The sequence below is a fragment of the Canis lupus genome, chromosome X (genome assembly GCF_048164855.1).
Source record: "Canis lupus baileyi chromosome X, mCanLup2.hap1, whole genome shotgun sequence".
Taxonomy (NCBI): Eukaryota; Metazoa; Chordata; class Mammalia; order Carnivora; family Canidae; genus Canis; species Canis lupus.
This window is the reverse complement of record NC_132876.1, coordinates 121667723-121680916: the sequence shown is the minus strand read 5'-3', so window position 1 is coordinate 121680916 and position 13194 is coordinate 121667723. Positions and strand designations below refer to the sequence as shown.

Genomic DNA, 13194 nt, shown 5'->3' with positions numbered 1-13194 from the left:
CATGTTAAATTAAGGAAAACACATCTCTCGCGAAATTCTTCATTTTTCCTGAAAAACACATCCTGACAAACACTTTTTCAAAGAAGGTTATTCAATATTTATTTTTCTTTTATGTATTTAGACTTTCAGTTCTTAAAGCCGCAGCATCAGGGGAGGCATTGAGATTCTGATTTGTCATGAACAGACCATAAGATACAACTGTCTTCATAATCGCAAGAATTATTGCAACAATAAGAATCCCAGGGATGGAGAAGAGGAGGGGTGGAAAAAAAAAAAAAGAATCCAAGAGATTGGAAAGAGGAGTTAAAAAAAAAAAAAAAAAGAATCCCAGAGATGGGATTTCTCTAATAAAATCATCATTTACGGTAAAGAAAATAACTTATTCTCTTGATAATTGGCAGGATAGTGCCCTAGGATCTCTTTTGATGCTTCATAACAACAAATCAAGTTAAAGGATTAAATTAACTGTTTCCATGAGAAATATGCTGAAGAAATACTATCTTAGAAAATAAAAGCATGTTGCAACTAATGGCACAGCTCCTTCCAAGAAACAGGAGCATTAATTACGATACTAAGGGACGATCGTGTAATGTACGATCATGTGTAAGTCCATGAAATGTTACTTTTAAATATAAAATGCTTCAACTGCCTTGGTTTTCCTCATTCTCCCCGAGGAAGGGGACCACACTCTTACATAACAGGAAAGGGCGCACACTACCTCGTCCAAATCTACTTTCCCCACTCGGGAGCCTCCCATTCTTCCCCATGTCCAAGCACCGCACATCATGACCCACCACGGTGAGCTACCCCATTCTTGCTTGTGTCCAGCATGGAACCTGCCCCCTGCGCCCCGCCACTCTGTCTGCTTTCCCTCCCACTGAAGTCTTGTGCATCAAAACGCGATTCAACCATCAAATCTGGGAAGATAGCATATGGCGCCTCCTGTCTGTCCCCACAAGTCTTGGTAATCATCCAATCAATCGTGCACCGTCTACAGCACATCACAGGTTCTCTGCTACAGGATTGCCTTGATCCGATTCATGACCCAATGCCCCGCCCTACTCACTGTCTGCATCCTAGAAAGTGCTGCACGAATGGGTGCTGTGTTGGCTTTGTCCACCCACCAGGATTAGTCATGGCAATAAATGAAAATTAAAGTACGAAAGCATCTTTTGGTTGTGATCAAAATGCTTTGCTTGTTTAGCAAGTAAGCAAATCATCTATTTCCACCAAGATAAAATTGAGAAAATTGCTCCTTCCTGAAACATTCACTGCATGACAATGCCCACACCGTGGGGCACTGGGGTCCTTCCTGTCAGAGACGGTGATGTAACCCGTGGCAGCGCCATGCACACATCACAGGGCATCAATGACATGAAGACATGGCTGTCTGGCTTTACCATCCAGCCAGCCCTGTCAATTACTCCCATCTCCAAGAAAAATTTGCTGTATTCTCATCATCCAATTTCCAATTTTATGATTTCCAAGTTTGCCTTTGGTTGTTTTCGTTGTATCCTTGAAAATGCATAGCGTGCAAGTAACATTCTGACAACTGCAAACAAGCAAGTTTCTGTACCAAGTTTTATAATTTTCTGTTAACCCAAATTAGCTCCCTAAAATGCTATATTTTCAATCACCCTTCATCATCCATGTTATACTTTATTATGTAATATTAATATATTACACATTTATATTATTTGTTAGAGGTAGATGGCTTATTATTGATATTATCACATTGAAATTATTATTATTTGAGCAGTATTTTGCAATCAGGTGATGCTTGAAATGACAGAAATGGTATTCAGCATCTTATAATCGTAGGAGGTTGCCACAGTCCCTATGGCAAAGGAAAAATACGATTTTCCTTTCAAATATGTATCATTCATATTAACATTTGCTATGTGTGATTTTTATACTACATATTTATGTCGATATTTATCATGTATACATGAATTCTTATGGAGGTTGTGATGTTTAGATAATTATTCCTTGAATAACATTTTGTACCAAGCATTAACCTCAAAGGATGCTTGCCATGAGGGCAATGGCTTCCAAAATCATACATCATGAGGTTGCACTGTAGGAAAAGACAATGCTTTTGATGATCTCAGTTGAGACACAAATATAGAAAAGGATCAACTCAAAAAAAAAATAAAGAAAAGAATCAACTCTTTACATGGATCTGTACTTGTGTGTCTTGTAAGCATCCTGTGTATCCTTCCTGAAGCGTTTCCCACGCAGGTAGGTAGTCCTACGGGGAGAGCCTGTCTGAACTTCCTTCCATTCCCTTCCCTAAAGTTTATTATTTTTTTATCTCAGGTTTTTATTTAAATTGTAGTTAGTTAATATATGTGGTAATATTGGTTTCAGGGTGTAGAATTTTGTGATTCATTACTTCCATACAACACCCAGTGCTCATCACAAGTGCCCTCCTTCATCCCCATCATCCATCCGGCCCATCCCCTTCCCCACCTCCCCAGGCTAAGTGTATTATTAGTAGCTTTCTGATTTTCCTCCCAAATATCTCTCAAATGGCTCCCACCCACTTCTCCATCTTCATGACAGCCCTAGTCCAGGCCACCAGCCTGTCTCTGCTGGACCACAGAGGGACCTGCTGATGAGATGTCCTCATTGCTCTCCACCCAGAAGAATCTACCACAACACTGACCATGACTCACCCCTGTTCAACGCCCCCCAACAGGGACCAAGAATCAGCTGGCCATTCACCAAGTGTCTGACTCTTAATATCCTCTCAGGTCATGATCTCAGGTTGTGGGATCAAGCCCCACATCTGGCTCCAAACTCAGCACAGAGTGTGTGTATCCCTCTCCCTATGCTCTTCCTCCTGCTTGCTTTCATAAATAAATAAGTAAATATCTTTTTTTTTAAAGAAGTGCTAAGTCCATTCATAATAAAGGGACAATTTCAACATGCTAACTTAATATCCAGGATAATTGTAAGTAAATTCCATAAAAAAATTCATAATTTGGCAAGAATTTCATTTCAATCACCATATATATTTGCCATAATGATCGGAAAATTGCGAACACGGCATAAACTAAATTTCTATAAAGACTATATATAATCTGATGGATTACGTTAGTAAATTGCAATGAGTGGTGTGTAGGGGCTGTTTGCTAAAAGCAGGTAGTTAAAGATGAGTAAATGTTAACGCCTATTGTGCAAACAAAATTGAATGAATATCTAACTCTCTACATTTTGAGATTGTATCTCCCCGTCATCCCGTATTACCCATTAGGAGTTTCATGCATGGCTATGCTGCCTGGGTAAAAGCAAGAGCTTGTGACAGCCTTAATTATCATAAAATAATTCCATACAGCACCTAGAATTTTTCTAAGAACACACCAGGTGTTCGAGAAATAATTGCAAAATCGAAAGCTATAGGAATTGAAGGGTATTCTTATTTAAACTGAAGTTGCCTACCAATGGTAAAAGGTACATTTTTTTAAAGGATTTTATTTGTTTATTCATGAGAGACAGAGAGAAAGTAAAAGGTACATTTTAAATATCTACAAGTAGCATGTAACTGTTTCAGCCTTTTCTTGCCCATATATCTCCCTCAGGATATAAGGAAGACAGAACTCAGTTGAAGTCAATGTAGAGAAGGATGACCCTCTCTGCACAGGGGGAGGGAGACACAAGTGGAAAAGACTGGAAGCCACCCATCGATCCATTTAGCAAAAGGTTTAAGGGGTGGTGATGCCATGTCAAGTAGCATCTTGGACAAAGATGGGTCCAGCATGGTAAACTTGGAGATGCCTGCTGTGTGCATGTCTGGAGACCAAGTAGGAGTGGGCAAATACCTTGGCTTCGGACTTGGGCATGCAGGGGGCCACCTCCCTTGGCCACCAGTGACTGTGCACAATTGGAGAGCTATGTAACCACGAAGTACCTCCATTTCCTCTTCTATAAAAGGAGTATAATTATCAATGCTGTAAGGAAAAATGCCCCTGCAAGGTGGTGGACCAAGGTGTAGCTAAATCTGAGAACAATCCCAATAAAACCCGATAATATAAACGCTGATATTCTCCAAGCTCTGCACAAAGATTACCACTCCTGGAAGGATGAAGCTGGAACATGCTTTAATAACCTAATTTTAGTTTTTCCTTTTGTACGTATTTCCTAATAATCTTCAGGGTTGAGCTAAAACTTGTAGGGTTTGGTCTTCCCATATTCTTCCATCATGAACATTTATCTATGTATCCATCCAACTGTCTATCCATCCTTCTATCTTCTATCTACCTATCTATCCATTCCACTGTTAATATATTTAGGTAAATATAATTCAAATTATTTTCACTTTAAGAATTTCAAGAATGTACTGGGGACAATGGAGTAGAATGAAGTGTCACATACATGACATGGAGAATTAGGAAATAATTATCATGTCATACCTTTATGACTTTTACTCTGTTCTGATTCTATCAGAACCTCATTTTAAGATGTGTAAGAGTAGCTAATATAATTACATGGAGTTGCATGCTCATTCCCATACAAAATCATGTTTATGTTGCTGTATGTGGGCTGTAAAAATAACAACATAATTTCATTTTTAAATCGATAATGTAAATTTTAAGAAGCGATTTAAGAGCATATCCCCCTACAAATTGGATAAAAATACAAGAATTTCACAATCTTATAACTTTGAACTGTGGGAAAGATGTAAAGCAAGGTTTTCACTGGTATATGGTATATTTGAGAGCAGTGGTTCTCAAGCAGGGATGATTTTGGCACACAGAGGTTATTGGACAGTGTCTGGAGACACTACTGGTTTTCATAACTTGAGGTGGAGTCACTAGTGGCCTCTGGTGGGTGGAAGCCAGGGATGGTGCTAAAAAAATATCTTACAATGCACAGGTGGCCGCACCTAATGAAGAATTATGCAGCCTACAGTGACAGCAGGGCCACGGTCGAGAAATCTACTCTTTTATTTAATGATAATGATAACTTATTATATTTAAATTTTAAATTCGACTTGCCAACATATAGTGTAACACCCTGTGTTCATCACATCATGAAATCTAGTCTTATAGGGGAAATAGAGGAAGAAGAGAAGGAAAGAAGGAAGTAGAGGAGGAAGGAAAAAGGAAGGAAGAAACAAAAAAGGAGGAAGTAAGGGCCTAGGTACGGAATTAGGGAAGGAGAGAAGGAAAACAAGTTGGTACTACTCATGGTCTGATATGTGTAAAAAAAAAAAAAAAAACCTCAGTCATTTTTTTTCCCTAAAACTACCTCTGAAAGCTTGAGATTTTAATCTCCATTTTCCTATGAGGGCATTACCATCCTGAGAGGTCAATGAGTTGCCCCAAAGTGTGCTGGTCTTGGGACTCGGAGGCCTTGTATGTACCTAAAATCAAGGATGAGGGTACAGTGACATGCTCCATCCTCACTGAGACCAGATCTTTCTTAGGTTTCCTGTCTTAGTCTTGTGTTCTAGAAGTTGGAAGACACAAGATCTAGTTTCTAAAAATATACTTCCTTATAGAATATTACAGGAGATTCTATCAATGGTTGAATGTCTCTGCTCCTGGAATTTAGACATTATTCAAAATTGGTACTGGATGGGTTTCATTGAAAAAAAAAAAGTGGCATTAATGTTTTAATGCTATTTTTCTTCTCATCCTTTAATTTTAGATCAGCATTCTTAATTACAACATGAAGCTGTACTCCAGCCAACCCTGGAGTAATACTATAAAAGCTCTTTTCATGAAATCTATTTTCTCATGGACTTGGATTATAGAATAAGAGCACTCAAGGTCATGAGTTAAAGCCCCATGTTGGGTGTAGAGCTTACTTAAAAAATAATAATAAATAGAAAATTTTATAAAGCATAGCAAAGATTTGGAAATTAACAACTGGAGGTGAATTTAGGTGACATTTGTGTGAAAATAAAAACATCTATTATGGACACCTGAGTGGCTCAGTGGTTGAGCATCTGCTTTTGGCTCAGGTCGTGATTCTGGGGCCCTGGGATCAAGTTCTGCATCAAGATCCCTGCAGGGAGCCTGCTTCTCCCTCTCCCTGTGCCTCCACCTCTCTCTGGGTGTCTCTCATGGATAAATAAAGAAAATCTTTAAAAAAATATCAATCATACCTAATCAAAGTTCCAGAAGGAGAACATATAAAGAATGGAGAAGACACATATTTGAACATTCTTTTAATGCCCAAGCAAATATTTAGAAAATGCTAGTTTAGAAAAAAATGTATATTTATATATATATTATATATAATATAATTATATTTATTTTATATATTTTATATATTTTATATATAAATATATAAATATACATAATTATATATTTTTTAAACTAGCATTTTCTAAATATTATATATAATACTATATATAAATATATTTTTCTATGTGTGTGTGCAGGTGTGTGCAGATAAATGTGTATACATTTAGTAATTTGAATAACTTGAACTATATTCCCAAAGTAGATGCTTCATATTATTTATTCATATATACAAATCCTATCAATAAAAAAATACTAGCACTAAATGGGATTTCCTTAATGTATTTTGTATTCTTAAATAATGAATACAGAGAAAATAAAACCAATAATGAAAAAATAAAGCACTCTTTTTACTATTATCCATTTTTTTCACCTAGTCATAAATAAATATCAAATGCATTCCAATGAACTGATTGGGAAGTCACTAAAGTTTATAATTGTAGTTTTAGTCTGTCTTCTAATGAATATGCACTATGCAAAGTAACTTGACTATTTCATCCATCGCCATTATAACCATGGGAGAGGGTAAGATTATTTCTCATTTTATCACAACGGAGATGCAAAGAGGTTTACATGCATTGATCTAGCATCACTGAGGTGCAAGTTTTGTAAAAAAATATTTCATTGTTTTTTAACCATGTTGTACCCCAAAGTGTTAGGAATGATGTAGGCCATGTAACTGACGTGATTGAAAGACGCTGCCAAATTTCAGGCATCTTTATCTCAGACCTGCAGGGATCCACTCTTGCTTCCACCAGACCTAAAATCAGTGACCAAATGCCCCAGTTTGCTTAGGATTGGGTCCTAAGACTTTCAGGGACAAATCTGGGAAGTCTTAAATGAACCAAGATGAGTAGGTCAGTCTACCGGAGATTTCCATTATGGAGGTGGAGGGGATGTTAGAGACAAGCACTGCATCTCAAATAGACCTGATAATGGGTGAGGCAAAAGTCTTGGAGGAAATTTACAAAGAAGACCCCAGAGGATCTACTTCAAGTTATAAATAAGCACGTGTTATTTATCTGGCTGGCCATGGGGACTTAAATGATAAGGAACCCAACCGTGAAAGATGGAAGAATCATTGGCTATGGGTGTCTGTAGTGCAGGGGGGGAGCAGAGCAGGGAAATGCGGTGTGAAATTGCCAAGTCAGGGTGTCTACACCTAGGTTGAACCATGTGTAAAGGTTTAGAGTATTGAAAAAAGTTGCACGAAATAAAAACAAAGGCAAATTTGCGTCAAATCTGTACTAGACCGTTATTTTCTAGAATATGTATATTTATTAGAATGTTCAAAATCACACCCTAAATAGAACCGTATGCTCACAACAGTTAATTGCTCAATTCCAAAATTATGGCGTGCGTGTGTGTGTGTGATTATGGCAGTATTGACAGATGCATAAGCGTGTCCCCTGAACGCCAGCTCTGAGTATACTGTACTCGGGTTGCACACTCTTCAGTGATCACGTCCTACTCTGGAGAATACATGTAATTCTACACTTTTGATGTTGGTGTTTAGAGGACAATAAAGACAGCAATGGGCGTTGAGAAGCAGTAGGTTCCAACTAGCAATGCCTCGATGCTACGGAGCAATCTGTGCTTGTTAGCCTCATAAATCGCACTGCATCTTTCAAGCAACTGCCACCTTATAGAACTAGACTTTTCACAATGCCCTTGTAATGCTAGAATTTTGGTTTAGGGCTTTTTTATTCAATATGAAGTGTTGTTTTCTGGTCTTTTACGTTTTGTGATTATATCAAATGGTTGCAATGACTGTAAATAATTTTCTAAACAAATTCACCCTCATGTAGTATCGTAGGAAAATTCTACCCACATATGCCAAGGGTAACAACAGAGGCAATAAAGTGTAGTGGTGCACAATGTGGGCAAATGGGACCTCAGGTGACACTTGCATCATCTTGGAGACAGTTTTGGTCACTACATGGGATTTCTGATGACACTAAGTGGGTAGAAGGACATGGCTGAACAAGGATGTTCATGCACAGGACGGCACCCCATAAATGTCAGTAGTGCTAATGCTGATAAACCAAGTATTTGTGAAAGATATAGATGGAAAAATCAAAATGGCCCCTGGCTTTTCTGCTGTGTGCAGCATTTATACCTTAACATGGTCTCCAATGTCCACCATCATTTGAGTTTCTTAAATGATACCTGAGAATATTCATCCTTAAGCCAATCAATTATTAATTATATGAATGGAGAACACTCACCCTGTCTCTACAACAGCAAGAATTGTTTATGTCATGCATCCCAGTCAAAAACTATGCTTCACAGTCAAATCCAAATTCTATAGAAAATATCTGGTTTACTCCCAACATGCTGGTGCTCCTGAAAGCTCACCCAAGTGACCCTCTGGGAGCTAAGAAAAAAATCTATCCACTCGTCTAACACATGCAAAGCCTGCAAGAGGGCAGCTCCTTTGCTCTTCCTTGGTTGTCAGAGCCGATTAACACTGGGTCTTCCTGTCTTATCCAGCCACATTTCCTGCACATAGGACCAACATCAATGGAAAATGGAAACTATAATCTCATTATTTGAGATTACTGGCATCAAAAACCCACTCTGTAATGTCCCTGGTAAGATGTGAAACCACAATGCATTTTATCTTCAGAATTAACCTTTAGAATATGCGTCTTTAAAAAAAAATGGAAAAAAAATTAAAAATAAAAAAATAAAAAAAAATGGTACGATATCTTCCCACATAATAATTGTATTGATAATGCAGTTAGTATTCAGTTTTGGAAAGGAATGTTCATGTGTCCCGGGACTATTCAAATGGCACTTGCAGAAGAGTGGACGGTTACATGCCATGATGTGATGAAATCAAGGCCAAAGATGTTAATTTTCTGAGGGCTTTGACTGTTTGATGTTAAAATCCCACTGACAGAAGCAAGCACATACGGACATGAGCATGTCTTCTTAGCACAGAAACGAACAAAAAATCAGGAACATATTTGGTTAGAGCCAACTATTTCTGCCCCAGCAAAAGGAGATTTCCAGGTCAAGTTATAAATCAAGTCAATCACTGAAATCACGTGTTGGACTAATTATTTAAATGCATCTCACGGACTCAGCATTATTTCCAGGCAACTGGATTCCTATAAGGGTTGGGGAGACTGTGCCTAAACATGGAGATCTGAACTCTAACAACACTAACTAGACCTTGTATGGGCCACTCACTGCTCACACATGGTTGGCTCATCTATCGATGATGGATTTACACTACCCGTCTCACATGAAGAGAGTAATACCATCTTAACATGCATGTGGCACTTTGGTCACTAAGAAGTCCTACAAAAAATGTGTCCAAAGACTAGCCAACTCAATAAACTTATAAAATGCTGATTTTAAAGACATTTGTCCTTTTAATCTACGAAGCTGCATAACTACAGGACCTTTGAAAATGATTTTGTTTGGCTAAAGAAAAAAAGAATGCCGGTTATGATCACGGCAGATCCTTGACAGACATCCGTGAACAATAAATGCTAGCACAGATTTTATTTTTTCTTCTCCTTTCAAGAAGGGATAATGGTGTTGTCTAGAAACTTCTTACTCTGGAACATGTCGATAATAAGCTAAAAGCACCGCACAGTGTAAGTAGGACAATGAGAAAGCACTTCCCTGTGTACACACCCTCTACAAACAAGATGAAGATACTTAAGAAACCAACAGATGGACTTTCTCCTAGTCCATGGGTCTGTACAACTGAGCCTTTTAGCCTGCTGCATCCAATGCCTCTTCCGGCCTCCTTACTGCTGCTTTATCTCCCTTAAAAAAATATTTCTTTTGAAATTATTGGTCTAAATATAGAAGGAAACACAAGAGACTTAGAGTACTGGGAGCTAAGAAAGACCTTGTAGGAGAGACAATTAGAGCTGTAGAAAGAGTGGTCTATGTGGTATGAGGCCTGGGATAAATAAATAAATAAATAAACAAACAAACAAATATTAAATTAATTAATTAATTAATTAAATTAAATTAAATTAAATTAAATTATTAAATTAAATTAAATTAAAAACAAGGGAATGTTGAATTTGGCCATTTTGCTATAAAATCAAGATAAAGATTTATAAGACCAGAGTAAGTAGGGATTACTAAATATTAAATCAATAAATGTTAACTGGGTGTTCATATTTCAGGAGACAAATCCAGAGGTAATATTAGTACACTGGGTTATCAAATGTTATAATATCATTTCTAGATACTATAAAATTTAAGGTGCATTACTAGTTTAATTTTGTATCATCAACAGGAAGATGCTGTGTATAATGCCTCAGAATTGCAATTCTCTTGGGTGGGTACAATTTCATTTAGGAATAAATTTAACAAAAAAAAATGGGTAAGACTTATATGCTGAAAAAGATATTCCTGAGGAAAAAAATTAAAGAAGGTGCAGATGAAATAGAGGGCTAAATTATGTTAATGGATTGAAAGGCTCAAAAGTCTTAAGTTGCCAATTTCCCAAATTACTTAAAGATTCATCACTATTTTAATAAAAATCCCCAAATCCCATCTCTTTATTAAAAGTGACACACATTCTATAAATCTATATGGTCTTACACCAATTTTTGCTAAACTTATTTCTAATATTTTATGCTTTTTGTTCCTATAGTCAATGGCATATTTTCAATTTCATTGTCCAATGGTTTCTTGCTGAATATAGAAATAAAAATTTGTGTGTCATGTATCCTGAGATCATTTATGAGTTTTAGTAGTTTGTGAAAACCGTGTAGGAGGTTCCATATAAAAATCACATCATCTGCATCTAAAGATAGCTCTTCCTTTTCAAATCCATATACTTAATTTTTTTTTTTTTACCTTGCTGCACTGGCAAAGACCTCCAACTTGTTATTAGCTAGATGTGGGGAGAATGGGCATCCTTGCCTTGTTCCAGATCTTAAGAGAAAAGCAATTAGTAGGCCGTGATTATATTCTGTTAACTATTCTCCTGAACACATTTTAGTATTGGTCTAAAACGTAAGTAATAGAACAAGTAAAATCTAACAAGAAAGTCTCGATGGTATTGCTCTGGTTGTAGAAGAATAGATTTTGGAGATTCCCTTACCCTAATCCCAGGCAGCCTCCCTATGTGAACCTCAAGCAAATCTAGAACCCTAAATCTGAAGATATGATTTAATGAGATGGGAGAAATCGTGAAAGATTAAAAACAAAGAGAAACAGAGTGAACTCTTAGCTGTTGCCACAAATATATACCATGACCTTTTGGTGTCCTATAACATCTTTATTTATCACATGTCCTCTCGACTAAAAAAGACTCCACGTGACTTACTAGTTCAAGGCTGCTTCATGCACGATAGTTTAGCAAATGCATGCAACTGAAAGACATGCTAACTCAGATTTCCAAGAAAATGACAGATGTCCTCAATTCATGGCTCTTTGCAGTTCTAATGTTAAGAGTCAACATCCAGAGCAGCCCGGGTAGCTCAGCCCAGGGTGTGATCCTGGAGATCCCGGATCAAGTCCCACGTCGGGCTCCCTGCGTGGAGCCTGCTTCTCCCTCTGCCTGTGTCTCTGCCTCTCTCTCTCTGTGTTGTGTGTCTCTCATCAATCAATAAATAAAATATTTAAAAAGAAAAAAAAATCAACATCTTGCATTCCAAATCTATGAGGGACAAGGCTGGGTTGTTTGCAATCCAACTTAGAAAAGGAGTAAAAAAATTGAACACCAATAAAAAATAAATTTATTATTTAAAAAAAAGGAGTAAAAGGCAAAAAAAAAAAAAAAGGAAAATCTCACAGTGAGGAATCAAGAACTCTAACATAACATGGAGGAGGAAAATGAATGAAAAACTAGAACAGCACAGGGTATTAGGATTAGGGGACAAAAAGAAAAAAAAAAAGGATTAGGGGACAATTAGATGCATTTGAGAATCATCATCTTGCCCAGCAAATGTCTTCTGACTGGGAATAGGAATTCGCCAGGGCAGAGACCATTTAAAAAAAAATTATTTATTTATTCATAGAGACACAGAGAGAGAGAGAGAGAGAGAAGCAGAGACACAGGCAGAGGGAGAAGCAGGCTCCGTGTAGGGAGCCCGACGTGGGACTCGATCTCAGGTCTCCAGGATCACTCCCTGGGCTGAAGGCGGCGCCAAACCGCTGAGCCACCCGGGCTGCCCCAGAGACCATTTTTTAGTCGTCTTTCTATCCCTTACGTCTGCCATTGGGTTAGATGAGTAGAAACAAAAGATGTTGATCCAATGAGTCAGGGTTATTGCAGGAAAGTATCAAGAATGACAGGGGAATGTAGTCCATCTGATCATAACTGTGCGTCACACTGCTGATGACTAGCACACTCCCAAGTTTCGCAATCTCAGTACTATTGACACTTTGGGTCTGATCATTGTTGAGGGGGCTGTCTGCTGTGTTGAAGGAGGTTCAGTAGCATCCCTGGCTTCTACACACCAGCTGTCAGTAACAAACCCCACTCATGACAACCCAAACTGTCTCAAGACATTGCCAAATATTCCTGGATGAAAAAACCACCCCTGACTGAACAACCACTGCTCTAGAGCATGAGCAACATTAGAGTAGAAACCTGCCTTGTGTTTCTCAATGTTCTATTTCCAGAGTCTAGAGCCACAGAAGAGCACATAAGAGGTGCTGAGGACATTTGGTGGATAAATGAACACGCCAGCAGTAACCGTGGGTTAATTTCAGATCTGCTTAGAGTTGGTAGAAAACAGTAGGCTACGCAGTTCAGCAAGTCTTACTTAATTTCCATCGAGCTCTGGGAACTAAAGTGATTCTGAAAAATGTACAACCACCACCGTACCTGACGGCTCTCCAGTTGATGCCTGATTGCTCTCCAAGGACATATTTCCCAGGGGCTTGGTCCTATGTGTCCATCGCTAGGCCTGCCAGCCTTTGAAAGCTGAATGGATAATAAACCTACACGCCC

The 13194-nt window shown here is 38.0% G+C and overlaps 1 protein-coding gene across 16 annotated transcripts in view; it reads right to left on the bottom strand.

Moving 5' to 3' along the window:
• Positions 1-13194, bottom strand: part of LOC140628113 (neuroligin-4, X-linked) — a 330655-nt gene that overhangs the window by 193772 nt on the left and 123689 nt on the right. For 2 of the 16 annotated variants that reach the window (XM_072817079.1, XM_072817078.1), the window contains exon 1: positions 13069-13185. The exons of 11 other annotated variants lie outside the window; for them this stretch is intronic. Coding sequence is in view for 2 of the 5 variants with exons in the window: in XM_072817077.1 (XP_072673178.1) it covers positions 13069-13111 (43 nt within the window). In the remaining 3 variants the exon portion in view is untranslated. Of the gene's footprint in view, positions 1-13068; positions 13186-13194 lie in introns of those variants that run through there. 3 more of the 16 variants (XM_072817077.1, XM_072817080.1, XM_072817075.1) reach the window with 3 other exon arrangements.